General features: G+C 40.7%; 1 protein-coding gene across 1 annotated transcript in view; it reads right to left on the reverse strand.

The window, feature by feature from the left end:
* Nucleotides 1-17,926: 17,926 nt before the first annotated feature.
* Nucleotides 17,927-19,562, reverse strand: part of HTRA3 (HtrA serine peptidase 3) — a 29,497-nt gene continuing 27,861 nt past the window's right edge. Inside the window, exon 9 of the mRNA XM_074587478.1 lies at nucleotides 17,927-18,908. Coding sequence (XP_074443579.1) covers nucleotides 18,743-18,908 — 166 coding nt within the window. The 3' untranslated portion in view covers nucleotides 17,927-18,742. The remainder of the gene's footprint in view (nucleotides 18,909-19,562) is intronic.

Raw genomic sequence — 19,562 nt, forward strand, 5'->3', positions numbered from 1 at the left:
GTTGAACATAATGTAACTCCAGACATGAGTGAGGCTGTCAGGATACATTTTCCTGGGTAATTAATCCACAGAGAAGAAAAGTTCAGAGGTAAAACAATTAGGAATGACTACACCAAACTGGAGAGACAAGTTAAATCAAATGGTTCAATTGCTGACATGGCCGTATTTCATGTGTCCTTTATCACCCAATTTGCTATCAATAAAGAATCTAATAAATGAAATAATTAAGGCCAATACAGAATGCAAGATAAACCTTGATTACAAAAAAAACCCCAAAAAAACCTTTAAACCCAATTCAGCTAAGGCATAATACTTAAAACTCTAAGACTGGTAACTTCTATCCCAGTTGTTCAGTTACAGGCTGAACTGTAACCTTTGAAAATTAACAGACTCCCACAGGAATGCAGAATTCAAAATATAGTGCTGCTGCATGTCTTTTTCCACTCATCTACCTGATACCAAACTAGTAGATTAAAGTCATATTGAATAGGAGTTTGAATTTTAACACTCTGGATATGTTATTAAATGCAGACAATAAGCAGTAGCAAGCACATAGGGAAAATTCTACACTTCAAGCCATGATTTTTCTTTTCAATAACATTTTTGCAGCCCTGCTCTTTATACAGACGGAGACTCCTCAGATTCAGTCTGTCCACTCTGTAATTCTCTGGTGACACAGTCTGCAAACATGCTAAGTACCGAAGCCCTCAAATATACATACCACTACTTCAAACCCTTTGAAAACCAAGCCTCTTTCAGCTTTTCCCTTGACAAGAGCTAGTGTGACAGACACACCAGCTGCTCAGACCTGAATAAGGGCTTTTTGAAGCAAAACCCATGAGCACACCAAACATTCAAAAAGAGACTGTAGCAGATGCATACTGCCTGAAAATCAGGGATAAGTCCAGAGCTGTGACACCTACAGCGGTATTTGTATTATATAGGCAATATTAGTAATTGGCAGCACCTTGATTTAAAAAATAAATCAGCCATCCCTTTGACTTGGCTCGCTGTCAGGTTAAAGAAAATAAGTGCCTGCAAAGCTCTGAGAAGATCTCAAAGTGATAAGAGGTTTACAATTAAAACCATTTCATGCCCGATTTCACCACGCTGAATGCTTGCAGTAGATAACTTGCACATCTGCTAATGGCATACGTCATCCCTTGACTGTTTCAGTTTATAGCACACTTTCCTCTGAAGAAAGCAATCACAGATTTTTAAAACTTTGTCTCTGGAAACTTTCCCTTTTCCAATGGCTTAATTTCTGAAGAAAAGACAAATCTGCTTTGGGATGCCAGTATATGTCTGTGAATCTAGAAAAGACAGTTACAGTCCCTGAAAGGTCTTGCCTGGTCAGTATTGTAGTTGCTTTCCGTTTTCACATGTTTCCTCCATAATAAGGCTGAAAGGCACTGAGATTTCTCCCTGACTGCTTGCTATATCTGTGCTATGGAATGAATACAATCACTAGAGCAGCGAGATTGGCCATGGCTCTCATGCTGATACTAATGAGGTTCCTGGTATCATTTCCATACCCCCTCTAAGCTGACACTATAAATAACAATCAGTGCAGCCTTACATGGCTAAATCTTGATAAAGTTTCTGATGGTGCCAAAATATCCTATTTCTCTGCATGCCAGATGCTTTTAATAAAGCGATTTCCATCTTATGGAACTGTGTTTGTATTACCCTCATCCCCCTGAGCTGCTTACAATGATGCTTACAGTTGGGTCAACTTTTTTCCCCTGTCTTGCCCTTTTGCCTCTGTATAAGAAATAGGATCATTCTCTGTAGCCACTCACAAAGAAGAAAGGATGTGTATGGACAACCTCTTTCTGAGAGCATTTCACATTGATTTAAGACTTTGTTCCATTCCTCTGCTTTTAGAGAAAGGTCTAAAATTGGCCAACAACTAAGCACAAATGAAAAAAAAAAAAAAAACCGCGTGAAAGGAAAAGAATTCTAAAGCTGACAGAAGCACAGGGACTTTGTGTCCAGGTGACCTGCTGTGAAGTACTTGCTCCCAGAGCTGAATTCAGAAACCTGTGCTAGGTCCTGACCACCTGAGGGGCATCCCGTTAAAGCTGTCTTTTGATAAAATTCATTAAGAGCCAAGGACCAAGCCTTGGTCACTCTGCTAAGTAAGCTAAGGTCATGCTTGTTGCTATGCCCTTGTTCAGAAATGACAATTCTTAAATCCTTTCTCTCACAGAAGCACATTTTTTGCCATTTTCCCTGACAGTGAGTTAGTGAAGCCAATTGACTAGAAGATAAGAGACGTTAGTTTGAATTCCCTTAACCAATGAATGGAATCAAAGCCTGATTCCACATTTCCTGGGCAAGTGGCAAAGTCACAAGTATGTTGTATTGCAAAGGTATATTCCCTCCTAAACATGTTTGTTTGTTTGTTTGTTTGCTTGTTTGTTGAAAGAGGAAGCCACCACAGGGAGACAGAAAATACCATAGCATAGCACCCCTTCAAGAACACCTACAAGAACAAGCTGTGGAGCAGAGATTCTGACATCCAACTTCATAGATTTTGGCTTATCTACAGTACTTAGCCTCATCACAGCTGCACTGACATAGGGTAGATGCAGAGATGCAGCTGTAGGTGTGCACATCTTTGGGGTTTAGACGTTTGTCAACATCAACAGCACTTGAGGAGAGATGTTACAATATTGCAGTACTGGATCGCAGTGCCTAATCTCAGTTAAGACTTATTTGAGACAGCTTCTCAGACCCTAGTCCTCATAATCTAATCCCATCAGGTCATTGTTCTTCCTCTTGGGGCAGGAATCACACAGCACTCTCAGGACACTGAGTAAGAAATACCAGTTTTTCCCATTCTTGCTTCCAGTGCCATTAGCTAACGCATTTGTTGTAATTTGTGAAAGGGATCTGTCAAGAGCTTAAAGGTCAACTGGTCTGAATATAACTAAGTCCATCTCCTATGTGGAAAGGAAGAAATAAAAGACATCATGGGAAAAAAACAACCGACCAAAAAAAAAAAAACCCAAAACCCAACCTTTCCATAATGTTCATGTTCCAGTAAGTACAAAAGTGAAGCAATTGCTGTCTCTTCTCGCTCTGAATGAGTAAGCACATTGCTGACTGCAGCACATCTGCTGTAAGGGGTGGACTGGCAGATACTGCCCATAGCCCACATTGGGATAAGGCCTTCAACAGAAGATCAAGGGAACCGAGGAGATAAGGGTTTGCACGTGAGCCGTAGGACTGGTCCCAGAACTGCTCAGTCCATGACTACTTACGCTCGCTGACTTCTACCTCTGTGGCTCCCCTGTTGCACTCTGGTCCGTGTTAGAAAATTTCACAGATGAAGTCTTTTACTATTGATGAGGGAGAAGTAGTAAAAAAGAAAAAGGAAAAAAAAAAAAAGTGTATTCCCACACTCTTGCTTGTGCGTTAAGCCATATGCCAGGCACGCAAAAAATCTCAGACTAAATTCTCTAAGCTTTTGGGAAATATATCAAACCACAAACCCAGGCCAAGTCAGAGTGAGTGTGTGTCAATGCGCCTATTTAGAGTTCAGTAGTAGCTGGGCTCTGGCCGTGAGCTTCAGGCTGCACACGCACAGAGTGAAGCCGGTTGTTGCTCTGAAGAGGCTCCAGCCCGCAGCAGGAAAGGAGACCCAATTCACTGCAGCGCACGCAGCAGTTAGATGTCTAGTTTTCAAAAGGGGAATTTGAATTCATTTATGCCCCAGAAAGGAAAATCCTAATAATAGCCTTATCGGAACTATGTCTACTTTATTTAGAAGCAGAAAGTAGGGTTGCAAAGGTTATTTTCTGAGATCTGATAACTCTTTACTAAAGGATAGAATTTTATTACACACTCTTCAGGATCGGACTAAAGCTATTCTATCGGAGTCTTCTTAATCTTCCATTATTGGTCATATTACCTTCTGCATCACCATAAATGGATTTAGAAAAGTAACTGGAAAAAGAGCTGATCTAATTGCAGAAGTAAGTACACCCTCAAAATTCAAGGCAACAATAAGATGCTATGGGTTGTTTTTTTCGGTTTTCAGCCAAAGATGTAAGAAGCCGCATTTAAAAAAGCATTCTTACAGAATGCCACCACTAATTGGGAGATTCTCCCAGAGGAACAAAACATCTGTTGTAAAGAAACAGTTGCCACAATATGTGGAGTTAAAAAGATACATCTATGTCATATTCAAATCCTGTGTGAACAATAAGATACCGTTGCAAGAGATGTCACGAGAATAATGCGCACCAAAAAATGTGCCTCCAGGCTATAGGAGACTATGGGCAATTGCTGAAGTTGAATCTTACTATCAGTATATCCAGCTCCACAACAAACATCGTGAAACTGGCTTCAGTGTTGATTCAAATTTTACCCTGCTTCAGCATCAGTATTGAAAATACAATATTTTGTTAGTTTTGTATTTGTATACCTGGAGCAGACCAACAAACTCTCATGGTATTGGAGACTAGGACCAGATTTTGCTATTTCAGCTCATTCTAATTATACATTGCATCTGGCATTTTGAATAGGAATGTAACAACTTTAATTATCGGCATACCTCTTCATTAGCCTCAAAAAAAAAGTACAATGACATCTGGGCTATTTCTGTGGAACCGTGTGTTCTGTTTCTCTGTCAAGTAATCACAGTTACTTGTGCCTTTATATTCCTCACTTCAACAGCAGCAATGGCTATCTATTTAGTCTAAAAGCCTTGCTCATTTAGGAAATGTTAGTGTAAAATACTGTAGCCCATCTCTTCAGTGACAACTTGGGTACAACTCTGACTCATGACATACTCCAATGAAGCCCAAGGTCGTAATCCCTTTATTCCCAAATGGTCAATATCTGACCTAAGTATATTTAAAATTCGGGATACACCTAAGCTGTTCTGGAATTCATCCCGATGAGGGTAAAACTCCTCTGATTTGCGGGCAACATTTTCCTAGAGCTTAAACTTACTCTGTTTTATTTAGCTAAAAACTACAGACCTTTACATAATCATATTACTTTTACTGACTGTATGCGCTCCTTCGGAAGAGTATGACAAAGTAACACCTTGCAACTGCCTCATAGCATTTTTATTTGTTACCACGTTAAGGGCAAGGAAGGACAGGACAGGACAAGACAAGACATAAGAAAGAATAGGGTAGGGTAGGATGGGATAGGATAGGATAGGATAGGATAGGATAGGATAGGATAGGATAGGATAGGATAGGATAGGATAGGATGGGACTAGACTATCCTCCATTTGGTTTGATGTATCTGCAATTCGACTCTTGCAACGTTTCAAAAGGATCTGAACATTTTTGGCTTGTTTCTTCAGAAGGAGTCAACGTAGTAATTTATACAGATCCTAAAACTGGCTGTATATTTTCCAGCTGGCCACTTGGCTCAAATCCAGGTCACTCCTTTACATAAAATTATAGCTGTTTCACGACAAATGCAAAAGGACTTTGTTGCTTTTAGTCCAGCTCTCAGCAGTTTATAATCGTAATGACAAAGGTGAGTACCTTGTCTGTATTTGCAACAAAGATGGCAGTGATTGACTGCTGTCTGGATTTACTCTTTGCTGCCTTCATATCGTTTCTCAGTGTCACCACTGAAAATAGTTCATCAGTGTTTATCAGATAATGTTTTGGGGGGGGGTTTCCACAAAATCAAAATCAAAAGTTTATTTTGAGGAAATTACTATTTTCCATATTATAATGAAGATTTCTTATTTAGCTTCATTTCATGATAAGGTAATAAATAAATCTTGCCTCACTACATCCCCCCCTCTGATTTACAATATTGTATATAGGTAATAACAAGGCAGGAACTCTTGTAAAAAGTTAAAATTTATCAGATTTTTCTGTTCGTAAATCCTCCCTTTCTTTGCCTGACGTTTCCCCAAGCTTGCCTGCTGCAACTATTTGGAAAAGATGGCTTGGCAAAAAGCAACTGGTGGGAGTGGAATGACAGGGATCATGGAGCTAGAGGTTATTTAATTTGATGACCTAGCCTAAGTGGTGAAGCACAGAACATACAGCTCCAGTATAATCCCTAATGGGTCTTCTGAATGCTTTAGTAGCAAAAAGGCTGGACGCTTTCTTGCATCTTGTGGAATCAAAGAAAATGGAATAAATCATGTCTTCGATTTTCCTCCTCAAAACTGGCTTGCTCAGAAGTCTTGCCAGTATCAAAATAGCTGCCTGATGAGTTTATACTGTATAATGTGCACAAATTACTTGGCTTATATTAAAGTCACCTGCTGCTATATTACTCCCTGCATGAGAATGGAGAATACCAGCCAGTCTACACATATTCTGCTTTTTAACAGATTTACGAGGAGGCTGACAGGTGACTCGTAGTTAACCGCTTCTAGCGCACCTTGAAACCCTCAGCTGGTTTTCATAGCACAAACGCTCCAAATGCTCCCAGATGTTTCAGACCTTGCAGAATCAAAAGCATTGTTAACGTGCATAGATGCTTATGGGGATTTTTCCTGTTCCTGGTTGTTTGAATGTTGAGTTCTTTGCAGCTGGCTGATAATGAAGGCTGTTTTCCAAAAACCCGACTTTTTCAGACAAATGTCTGCTGTTGTTATGCAGATAAGATCTGTCAACACAGGCACGATTGAATCAGTCAGGCCAGTTAGCTACTGGCCCACGGGCTGACTTCTACCTGGTTGAACACAGTTTGGCAGATGCATCACCTTTCAAGCACTGGATGCAGCTGGATGAATAATACCATGAACTTCAAGAACCTGCCTTTACTTGCTATCTTTTGTTTTTTGGTCTTAGATGGCAACACATCAAATTAATGAGCCTACATGTCTAAGTATTAATGCAAATCTCTTTCACAAGTTACTTCAAATGTTTCATATCATATAATGAAGAGAGCAGCAGGTCACATTTCGCGAAGAATTTTCCACTGGAAGCAGATTTCATTGGGATTTTTTTTTCCTCCAAATCCTATGAATATGGAGAGCATCCTTGCCCTCTGACTTCTCCCAGTTTTGATTCAAGCACCGGATGTTTCATCTCAAAAGTTTACAAGAAAGTGGAAGATTTTCTGCTTTGAGTTTTTCCTATGATACAAAGTTTAGCGTTAGTTTACAGATGTTAAAAAGAAATGTTCTAAGGGATACTTTCATTTTATTTTTAGTATTCTATCTTTAAATTATAAGAACCTTAATATCCTACTAGAATTTTCTAGTTGAGACTTGACACAGAAAGAAAACATATATAAAAGAAGAAGAAAAAAACAACGCCAAAACTGACACTTTATGATAAAGGGGAAACACAGAATGTGAATTTGAGCCAGGAAAACAAAACCTGTTGGAGAATGGATGCTGACTTATCACAGTTTAAAAGAAAAACATTGAAATTGAAACTGTCAGCTGAAAGTCAGTCCAAATTAAACGTTAGGAAGCTTAGAGACATCCCCCTGAGTAATTGGGCAGGTTGCCTATACCCTGCTGAGGCACTGAATTCAGACTTATATAAAAGCACATATTCATCCATGAGCTAAGGTTTCAGTGAAGAGAGTGAACACCAGAGAGGAGGCAACGTCCATTTACACATCTGTCTTCTTACAGACCACACAGGCTCATGGAGTGTCATTTCATTTAATCACGTAGTGACAGCGTTTGCAGTTTGATAGTATAAGCTTATTTGCCTGAGATTTCAAAGTGCTTCATGTTAGGAATTGCTACCAGTCGCATCTAGTGGATGCAGGAACCGAAGAAGAGGAGGGCTTGAGCAACTAGTCCAGCATCAATCACAGCCTGGAATAGATTTGAACTGCAAACCCCCTACTTTTCAAATAAGTTGCAGAAAACATTTTATCTGTATTAAAGTCAGAGCTTATTTACCACAGCCACCTCCTCCCTCGCCCTCTTACTGCCATGTGACTCTCATTCCTGTGGTCTGCACAAAATGCAATCAAAATCATCCTTTCTTTCCAGACAGTTATCATTTCCAGTTTCAGTTAATTTTATCAGCTGCAAAGTTATTAGTCTGACTGTAAAATTCCATCAGAATCTACCCTTTGGTGCTTATTTATAAGTTCAACAATTAGAAGCCCTTAAAAATTTCAGAGCTCTTCCAGTCTCACTCGGAGCTACTCATGGAGCATGACCACAGTTCTTAGGTTTACAGAAAGTTAACATGAACTATTAGACAGTTTAGACGGCTTTTGAAACAGCTACAAGTTACCTGAACCTCCTGATCAAATAAGAAAAAGAAAAAAAAGAAAAAGAAAAAAAAAAGAAAAAAAAAGGAAAAAAAGAGGGGGGGAAAGCCTAGTTCTAGATACAGCTCTCTGTACTTCATTCTGAGCTACTGTTAAACTGGAAAGTATGTCATTATTATCTGCCACATTTGCTATTATCTCATTTGATAATACCTCTGTATCACAGAAGGAAATATCTGTCAGGCAACGTTTTAAGCGTTATTGCCAGTACTTCCACCAGTGTTTTTAACTTATCGAGGGTAAGCAGAGCTCTTTTCAAGTTCCCAGTGTCAGATTTTTTAACATCAGCTGCCCACAGAATTCATTTTTGATCTTTGCATTTCCCTGATGAATACTTCTACAATTATTATATTCTTATTTATATTCACTTCCCTTTTTGTATGTTACGCGTGTATAGACTGCATATGTGCATGCAAAATGAATACATGTGTATGCATCGTGTATGGTTTATAGTATATATAACGTGGAGGTAATTAGGTTTGTGTGCTATGTCGCCGTCACTCATAAGACCAGGGACACTATGGGCTTGCTACTGAGGGCAGGTGAAACGCGCGTTGGGCTGGCTAACGGTGATCACTCACTTGCAGAGATTCGGAGGGCTGTTTTAATATTCGCATCATGAGAATTCCAGTACGGACCAGATTTCGATGTTCACCAGCGTATTAATCACATGCTTAACTTCAAGCATATGTTTCGCTTCACAATTTTAGGATCAGGGCCTAGGTTTCTATGGTGTACTTGTGCTGGACCCACAGACAGTTTATTTGTTAAGCAGACCCAGCTCTGGTGACTAGAATTCTGAGGAGCAGACGAGTATTAACTGAAGAGATAATTAATCTACCTGTTCTCTCTTTCAGGTTTTTGGTTGCACTACGTTGTCAGTCATTCTTCTGTTTCCAATGAGCCAACGTGGCGTTTACCCAGGCTCTTGAGACTGAACATGGAAAATGAGCAGTTATTTTGATTCATTGTTGTAACAGATTGTAAACCTCTCCTCTGTTTTTAGAAACATTTACCATAGCAGCTGAAAAATGATTTTTCAAAATACTACTGCTACAGCCATGGGCTTAGATCTTGGGTTTAACCCAAAACACCCTCAATGCCGCTAAGACCCTCTTTTCTAATCCTCCTAATCTCTGCACACACACACGCACAAAAGAAAGTTAAATAGCACGCTGACTGGGGTTTTCTTTTCTGTTTTCAGGGGAGAATTTCAATCTAAACCAAACCCACCCTATGCGGTGCATTACAATCAATATGACTTTCTATTTGTTAGTGTTGGCACAAATGGAGGTGGGGAATTATCAGTGAGAACGAGCTGAAGTATTTTTGGTACTAACAGCAGAAAGACTTCTGCTACACATCGTTAAGCAGTAAGTTTTAATTTCATGCAGCTCTTTCCTATTTTGTATAAATTTAAAACCTGAACATGAAGCAAATTCTCAAAATGGTGCAGTTTTAGCTTAAGACTCGTCCTACAGAGAGAAACCCCATTTTTTCCTTGTTATTAATATGTTGCTGCCATTAAAAATCTGACAAATTGTGTACAGTGACAAGACACAATTGTGATGGATGTCTTTTGCTTGCCAGATGTTGGTAAGATTTCTTTACGTAATACTCGTCTAGAGTGTGAGATTTGGATATATCATCTACTTACTAACAAATTTCTGCGCTTTATAATATGTGAAATAAAAATGTCTCCTTTCGCCCTACCTTCGATCCAGGTTTTCTGTGTGCTCTGCGATTATAAATTATTGTCTTTCTCGCTGAGCTATTGCTGTGTTTTTAGGGAGATAAATGAATATCAAAATATGTCACTGTGATTGGAAGTGTCGGGATGAACTTGTGGGAAATCTTCGCTCCAAGAAAGATGTTTACATTCTAACTTGTTCTTCCCTAAATCAGGACACAAACCAGTGCTGTGGTGTCAGGAATTGCCACACACGTATAAATTTTGTCTTATGGTCAGTCTCTAGGAAATATAGTACCCATGAGCCACACACAGCGAATCACATAATCTATAAGGTATTCATGGCATACCACCTACATCTTCTGGAGAATCTGGACCTCAAATGCCTTGGGAATGGGACTGTATAAAGACAGAGACAGTTAAATAAACCTCTGCATCATCCAGCCGCTCCTAACCCCAGGAAGAGCTAGCTGATGCTTCAGATTACGATTGCCTTTCTCTTCTGCTGCTTCTTCCTCCGTGCTAATAGAGAAAGCAGGATGGCATGCAGCTCATTTTTCACTCTTTGACTTCTTCCTTTCCCTTTTCTGTAAAAAAAAAGGACCACCGGGGCTTGATTTTTCAAAGGATGCGTCTGTGGCTATAAACTCACGCTGCGCATGCAAAATTAAAATGTGTCAACAGCTCCTTCTGCTCAAAATCTAAGATTTTTGGTGGCACAACTCCTTGCTACCTCACTGACCGTCTGAAGCTTAAGCATCTCTTTGCATTTACCCACCAAACGTCATTGACCCAAACAGGACGACAGCTGTAGCAAATGTTTACATGTAAAAAGAGGAACGTAGGTGTCATTGAACAGGAATCAGAGTTTTCTGGAAAAAAGGAAACTCTATATTTGATGCTGATTTATCATCTGCAGAAGTATGTTCTCAGACCTGGTCAGATGAGGTTGATAAGGAAGGTCTTTGCTATCAGCAAGCTGAGGGAGGTAACTTCTCCCCAGCTGTTGTAATTAATAGCAGTTGCTGCAAACTTGCAAAGCCTTCACAGTTACACGCAGAAACAAATTATGCCTGACCTGCAGCAACCTGCAGAATTACAGAAACCTACCCAAAGTCCATGGAAGGGCTTTGCTAGCTGGCAAGCAAATTTTCGGGTATCTTTTACAGAGCCTCTTTGCCTTAGTCTTTCATTTCAGAGCCCGACTCCGTGCCACTAGGGTTGACTGCATTAGCAATTTACTCGGTGGGGTCAAATTTCCTCAGTACTATGCAAAATAAATGTTGTGTTATGAAAATATTGCTCATTTAAAAAAAAATAATCTTAGTCCAGGTTCACATTTCTCTTAAGAAAATACTGATTTTATTTAATTACCTACCATCTTCGGGGGTAAAACAGTTCAAAAAGTAAGTTTTGCAAATATTGTTCCAAATCTGTAATGCCTAGCAATGCAAAGTGTGTAAAGATTACTATCTTTCTTTTCCACACTATATATTAAATTGCTTCAGTGGTAGAACTAAGCTGTAGAAAAGCTTGCTTTATTTTAAAGGGGTGGTGGTGATTTACAGAAGTTTGCCAGGCTGCTTTCAGGGGCTGCTCTTTTTCATTTTTGCCAGGATTTACTCATGTGTCTACCTTTTCTGCAGCTGCCATTACAGATGTGGAGCAAAAAAAATACAACCCAAAGCAGGTCCCTCAGCTTTCAGACCACATTCCGTTTCTGTTTGTGGTTGTTTAGCCTCATACCAATGACACCAATGACATCGATTAGCAAGAAATCAGAGAACTTCTTAAAAAATCTCAGAAGCACTCAGACAGTTTACTGCAACAAACCCAGTAAAAATGTAGACCATATGTACAGATCTTTGGGGAAAAAATGAGAAACAATGGTATTTATTTATCATTGTATTTCCCATCACTTCCTCAAACTCTGCCCACCGATTTCTCCTCTTCATATAACATCTGACATCCCAGACCACCGAGAAGCTGTAAAGGGCTTTTCAAAACAGCAGAACTCCCTTAATCTGCCACAAAATTTTCTCTGCTTTTCCCTAAATGGGGGATTTCATTGTAAGATTTATGGGCCAGAACAGCAATATTTTAGTAGACGAGAATGGCAATATTTAATCCCAGTGGAGTAACGTATTTCAGATGTTGAAGTCTTGCTGTAGAGGCACAACTGGCAGCTTTATGCCCCTAATGTAAGCAATAGCTAGTTTTCCAGTGGGATATACAGCCCTGCGTACTTTGCAGTGGGAAACAGAGTGCAGGTGTCTAACCGCAAAGACTACCAGCATGATGGACTTTCGCACTCCGATATTTTTGTGTACATAAAAAATGTATTTGGAAGCATTTTTGGTGGTTTAGGCGTATTTTCCTATGTTCCTTGCATCTGGATTTATAGATGGGAAAGAAACATCTTTAGAGGTAAAATGGCTAGAAAGGAAAGTGTAATTAACACATTTCAAACTCTGACGGATAACTTTTGGTAGGTGGCTGTGGTAGGCACGGCATGGTGTAGCGAGCTTGACACCTGAGTGAGGCAGGGTCCATCATTTTACTCCCTTCGATTGAAAAACCTACCCCAGGCTGTCTTAGATAAACCTAGACAATACCATGAAATACCATGTTTTACTCCACTCAGAAAGAGTTCATTTCTCCCGTTGCCCCAGAACTTTACGGATTACTTCTGCTGGACACAAGGCAAAACTGCGATTGTTTTTCACGCATTCAAAATTAGGATTGAACTTTAGCTAGTAACCAAAGGCAAAAACCTTCATTTTTCTGAAACCGTCTTAAGATTGTAGGGTTGAAAGTCATCTCACCTAACTTGGGATCCATACAGCACAAATGCGTACATCAATCCTGGTCATCTGAGGCCCTCTTTACAGGAAGGAGACTTTATAGTAAATATTTTTAGGATACAACTTTTCAGGCCTGTTTTGAACCTCTACTTTCTGAGAAGAGAAAAGCTACTGTTTCTTCCCCTTGATGCAAAGGGAATCTAGACAGGTAGCTCAGACGGAATGACTGGCAGTCTATGTGGCACCAACCCTGAGGTAGACTTCCTCCCACAGAAGGAGGACAGACCAGTTGTCACTCCTGCTGTAGCACTGCACGTCTTCTTGACCAAACAAGACATCAGAAAGTCATCTTCAAAAGCATTAGCGCTATATGCTGTAGCTTCTCTCTCTGCCTTTGGTGTTTAGGTTCTTACTGAGAAGATAGTTGAAGGCGTCTTGTTTTCTTGTTGTGCGTTGGGTTAGTTGTTAGGGTTTACTTTTGGGTTCTTTCCCAAGCTGCTTCTGGGATTTCAAGCAGCAAATCATCGTGCCTGGCTATTTATAGTTACGGAGGCAGAAGACCATTTTGTAGTGGAACACAGCTTCAGATGGAGGCAATCGCGGAGTCATTGAACTTAGCAGCTGTGCAGCTGCGTCACCAAACCCCTCGTGCTGCCCAATTATTTTCCTTGGCGACTGCTTCCTCTAAGAACTTGTTTTTTCCTGACTATGCCTCAGTGGGCTGTTTGTGAAGGCCTGGCCAGTGTTTGTTGAAGAAAGAGCGAGCGAGCAGTTGCTTCTGTTATTCTCTAGAGGACTTTATAGGGAAAACGCTGTTTAATATTGACATATTCTCACAGTCTCTGGAGGAGCCTTTTGACAGAAAGGGAGGGGAAGAGGAAGGGAGGATGAAGGGAGACCTGCTCTGTCTGGCCTTGCTCCCCAGAGGATAAAAATCAAAAGAGAAAAAATAAATATCTTTTTCCTCTTTTTTTGTTTGTGACTGTTGCAGCCTGAAGCCCCGCTCCCGTATGCATGCTGCGTGCTCCCCAAGCGTTAGCTCGCTGCTAGTGAATATACTATTGAGCATTTTTAGTAGAAAAATGCAATATAACATTACCTCGCTTGTTTGCCAGAAGGCAAAGAATTGGACCAGCCAGCAAGATCTTCTAAGCAATTCTGCCTTACCTGCTGGTGCTGCTTCTTTCTGCTGAGGTTTACACCCCATGGCATGGCCTGGAAAGTTCTTCTACAGCAAAACCCCACCATGCTGTGTCTGCTGGGAAGGTCTGGATAAAAGACCAAATCTACTATTTGCAGAATACCAAAGTTGCAAAAAAAATCTCCTGCTGTGGGAAGAGGGATGGGAACAAACACAGACCTGGATGTTTTCCCCAGTCATGTCCAGTTAAATGAAGATTACAGAAACCCAAGTAAATAAGGGGAATAAAATAAAATAAACATGCTACACCCCCTTTCCCTTCCCTTTTTAGGGCTTCTTCCTACTTCAAAGCAACCCTCAGACTTTAGTCCTACATGTGGGTACAGAAAGCGTACCCATACTATCCATACACTCCCTCTCTGGGATAACCTCTCACCCTTGCGTGTCTTTGAACACCAGTTTCTGGCTGGTGGCGCCTAAACAGAGGCAGCATCACCTTCTATATCTTGCAGCGTCTTGTGGTTAAACAAACTTTTCATCAACCCACTGCCCTAGTATTATGCTATGGACTCGAAATGCTCAGCACAGCAATCCAGACTTCAGAGCCTGGGAAGAAAAAAATAAAATTCGCCTTTTTTCTGGATTTCTGCTAAACCAACAAAGCCTCAAGCACGAAACAAGCAGTCAAAACAAAATTAAAAGAGTGAGAGGCTGTTGTCTGGGATATATGGTGGTATGGAATAGCTGGTGCAAAACCAGTGGAGAAGAGCAAACAGAGCAGCTGCTGTAGAAGGCAAAATGCAGAAGTGTGAAAGGGCCGCTGTGGAAGAAGCCACACAGAAGAGCTTGGCACAGGCTGCATGGTGCACAGTGGCAGTCACAATGGATACATGGAACGGAGGGACTGCCAGCTGGGTACGGGGTTGTGCAGAGAACTGAGGAGCTGCTGTGCACTGGTTTTATGTGTGACATTTCTGCAGCCTTTTGAACCCTTTTCAGATCCCCACAGGCCAAAATTCCTGGAGCTGCATCAGGTACAACTGCTGGGCTGTGAGAGTGCTCTGTCTAGCACGGCAACCACAGCCTGCAAATCACCAGCTTTGCCAGCCTTTTCCACCCAGGCAAGCCCCAGGACTCATGTACCCCTCGTGTCACGTCCAGTTCCCTGACAGAGCTACAGGATCCCCTGTAAAGGAAGGAATTCCCTGGGTTTTCCTTGCTTGCAAATAGAAAGTGCCTCTCTTGCCAGTGGCATCATATTTTTTAACTGGTATTAGAAGTTGAAGTGTGATGGTGCACTTGTGGAGTTGGGGACCAGATAGTCACAAATAATCAGCCATCGGAGCTGCTACGTGGGGCTCAGGGAAGGTGACAAGGTGCGTGTCGCACTGACTGCAGTCTGAAGGCGCTCTCCCCGTTATCGGTTCCTCTTGGGGAGGGTCACGGGTGTTTTGGGATGTTACCCTTCCCTCCCATCCCAAACTGCTCTGAGGGTACAGAGATAAATACTAACAGAGCTGCCATCCCTGCAGAAAGGGGTCTTCAAGTACCTGGCAGCTGTACAGCAGTCCGGCCCAGTGTCGTGCCCATCTAATTATATTAAAGAAACTAAAAGACATGCCCTCTTTTCTTTTAAAAAAAATATGTCCTAAGAATATAATTCTTTTGTTGTTGTTCTTCTGTGCTGTTTCCCTTTCTTGTTTTCTGCTTCACATGTACCTTGTCTTCCTGACAGCCCCCATCTCTCTCTATGAATGGTATTGCGTTATGCATGGTGTTACCTTGTTCCTGTCTTCTACCGAACATTGAGCCTGAAGCGCCTTTACCTTGCGCGTTGCCCCCAGCAGGCACCTGCAGGTGGGCAGGACAGGCCAGAGGGAGCTCCCCTGCAGGGCTGAGCTCCCTGGCAGTGCTCAGCAGCTCCCACTGCCCACGCGGCCGGGCTGCAGCGTAGAAACGCCCTGAAATGCTCATGCCTTTCGTGCTGTCATTGCTGAGCTTTCTCTTTCCTCGTTTTGCTGATTAGGCCTTGCAGAAATAACGAGGCCGCTTTAGAAATCTTCGTGGTAATAAAAGAGTGGTCAGACTGATGAATATCCAAAACTTTCCTCTTCCTGACCCAACCTTGACTTGGAAAAGCCGCAGCTGCCAGTTTCCTTGAGAGATCAAGATCATACTTCTGTTACTTTTTTTTTTCTGCCTGACAGACACAGCCAGTAACTGCTTCTAACAGAAAAGTTGCTGAACGTTTTGTTTTAGACACTGACTGCTGTTGTATTTTCTCTCTTAGCCAAGAAACAAAGCTAGGAAGGTTGTGTTATAGACTTAACATTAACTGCTGGCATCGGTAGATGCTGACTCTATCTTAAATCTGAGCAATTAACCTTTGCAGCTCTGGCCGATGTCAGGGGGGACGAGTGGCAATTAATAAAGTCTGCTCTTGTATCTCAGCAGTTAAGGGTCACGCCACAGCTGAAATGACACAGACGCTCCCGCGGCCAAAGGAAATGACAATGCTTTCTTTCTAAAGGAACCTCGTCTGACCTTTATTCCCTCAAAGTGAAATCTGCTATAACGCAATGGCACTTGCAGACTCCAAGACGTGCGAGCTCCACAAAATTGTCCAAGAAAGCTTAAAAAAAGGGGCTGTGGGTAGAACACAAGAGTTTTTGATGAGTAAGGAAACAGCCTTTCTCCTCTCCATGTGGCATCACAATTTAAAAGCCAAGGCACCTGGCCAGCGCCAACAACAGTGTATTGTTTTCATTTTAATGCTATGTCACTTTCAGACTCTATTCAGTATTACTGTAATAAGAGTTGTTACGCAATTTATTTCAAAATCACTACTATGTTATCTGGAAACCAAAAAGCCTCTCTTGCAACAAGACACTCACTGCCCTATGGGTCTCCTTACCAAACAATTTGTTGATCAATAATCTGAAAAATTAGCAACAAACTCGTGGAATATTTTAAGTTGTCAAACATTAATCAATGGACACAAACATACACCCCTCACAAACCGCGGAATGGTAGTCCTAGCGTGGTACACACATATGGATAGGCTTGACTTTAGGCACGACAGTGTCCTGCATTCCACGGCTATCCTAAGTTCAGGACCCGCTTATGCTTTTTGCAAGCCTGGATGCTAAGGCTGTATCTTAATAGAAAGGAGATGATCCCTCTGAATACGGAACACTCAACAGGTACAAGTATCTTTTGTTGGAGTGGTGAAAACCGACCTTCTTTTAGTGACAGCATGGGTGTTACGCCATTATTAAAGACATGGGTGATAATGTGATGGAAAGAAACAGTATTCATTTTTAGGAGGAATATACCCCATCACCTTTCAGCCGTACAGTTGCAGTCACAGCCAGCCAGCAAGTAAAGAACAGATTGCTCTTTTCCACATGGCTGGCATCTTACAAACCCAAAGGTGCAAGACTTGTCACAAACAATAGCCAGAGTGTCTAAACGTGATGGGAACCTAAAGGAAAGGTTCTAGCTGCCCCAAAGACACACTCTGATGCAAAAAGGAGTTAAAGACCAAGTCTAGAAAACACAGCTTGCTGTAGAGACACTCCTCTGTCTCTTTGGAAACAGTAGCAACATTTGCTAACAAAGAAGATAGCTGTGTAGTTTAGGAGACCTAGGAGATCTGGATTTAGCTCTCAGCAGTTTCTGTCCCGGGTTTATCATGTAAAAGTCTCACAGGCTCCGGCTGTAGTAACAGGGTTAATGGTGCTTCCTTTCTGCTTCTTGTCACGTACAGGCAGAATTGAGGACAACGGGATCCCAACTAGATACTCTAAATGACATGAAAGCACAATTCATAAGTATGAAAAAAAGTGTAAATAAATGAGTTGTGTGCAAAGCATTTCTAAACATAGTCTAAATAAGGGCAGAATAATCATACCATAGGGCTGCAAAGGGTTCTCATAACATCAGGGCCCAATTTTCTGTAAGAAAATTTTCTCTTGGGAGAGTCTATTCCAGTTTGACAGAAGGGGGAGGGAAGACGTACTTGTTTAAAAAGAGGTTTACACCAACACATTATTTGTGTAAACTTTAATCTCCTTACAGTAGAAACATACACAGTACAAGCCAAAAGTAGTATAACAATTTTACAGCAAAGCTTACCAGTAAAATGCAAAACTAATTTGTATCAAATTCTTAAAAAACTGTGCATTTTCTCAAACTTAACTTTGTTCAGCACATTGTTTTGATTTATATATAATAAGGCATTAATTCTATAAGAATCATTTACTATATTCCAAAATCGCATGACCTAGGTGTAACACTCTATAGCCTGATACCATTTTTGTTCCTTTCGATATTTACAGATTTAATCTACCTGCATTGACATGTAGCATACAAGCACTAAGAACAAATACAAGCTTTGCCAATACTAGTTTCACATTGAAAAAGTTACATTAAAAAAAAAAAAAGCTCAATTGTGCATTGCAATAGCTTGGTTCTGCTGCAGCCATGACTGAAGTTTAAGAATAATTTCTCCTTTCAGCATGCTTCTCCCTTCCAGTAGTATTTTGGTCTTTCAAAACGCAGAACTGAATCTGCTCTGAACCTGCAGGAACTGGAAGTGGACCCCATTTTTAACAGCTATCCAAAATTTGTTTTCCTCCTCCCTCTCCCCACAACACAGTTCTTAAATTTCTTTGAAAGTTAAATCTTCTACAAACGGCATAATTGAATTCATTCTAGCTACTATGTACAGAAATGGCTCAGGCAATTAAGTTAGTCCACCTTGTCATTAGTCAACAGGAAGTATAATTACTGTAGCTGTAAAGGAGGTATCTAGTGTTCCAGAATAAGTGAGTTTAATTATGGTGAGAGCTTCCTCAATTCTATTTACATGACAATTTCAGGCTCAATGTTAAATAGCAAGTCATCATTTCCTCTTCGAACTTCAAGTAGTAGAGGTGATTCATTCATCACAGCCTCTTGCAGGTCACTGGAAGTCATCAAAGGACGCCCATTGACTTTAACTATAATATCTCCGTCTTGGATTCCTCCTCTGCAAAGACAAAAATTAAAAAAGCAGTTAAGTATGCATTCTATGCAGAGAAAAAGTACAAAGACTATTCACCACCTCTTTGGCTGATGTGATAAATTTTTACTTGTTTTAGTTTCCATTGAAGTGAAATTCCACCCTTCTGACTGCGAAAGAAAAAAAAATTTAAAAAAAAAAAAAGATATCGCTAAATGCAAAATCAGGCTTGCATCGTTTCATTGGGGATTTTCTTCTGAAACAGCAAAAGCACACGAACAGTAAAAGTAGCCTAACCTTCTCTTTTTCTTTCACAAAACTACAGCAAAGGAGAAACAGAAAAGACTTTTAGCCGACTCATTCCACTCCAGAACATGCTTTTATCTCTCCAGTATGTATTTCAAGCATTGGAAATTAAAACACTCACAAAATTTCAAGACAACAAAAGTGTAACAACTGACCTCCAGGTAAATTCTTTCTCTCTTGCTGTTTAAATGTAATTCAGAATAGCTGCTTTTATTGCCTTTGTATTTTCATAATAATTCCTAAAGTAATTTTTGGAAGTGTCTTATTTATTTTCCAACTGTTCTGTAAAATAGCCTCTTCCCCTAAGAAAAAGCATGGTCTCAGAAAATAGCTCTGACAGTGTCTTATGTGAATGCTACCCTGTTTCCTGCTTAA

Source organism: Larus michahellis, chromosome 5 (assembly GCF_964199755.1).
Source record: "Larus michahellis chromosome 5, bLarMic1.1, whole genome shotgun sequence".
NCBI lineage: Eukaryota > Metazoa > Chordata > Aves > Charadriiformes > Laridae > Larus > Larus michahellis.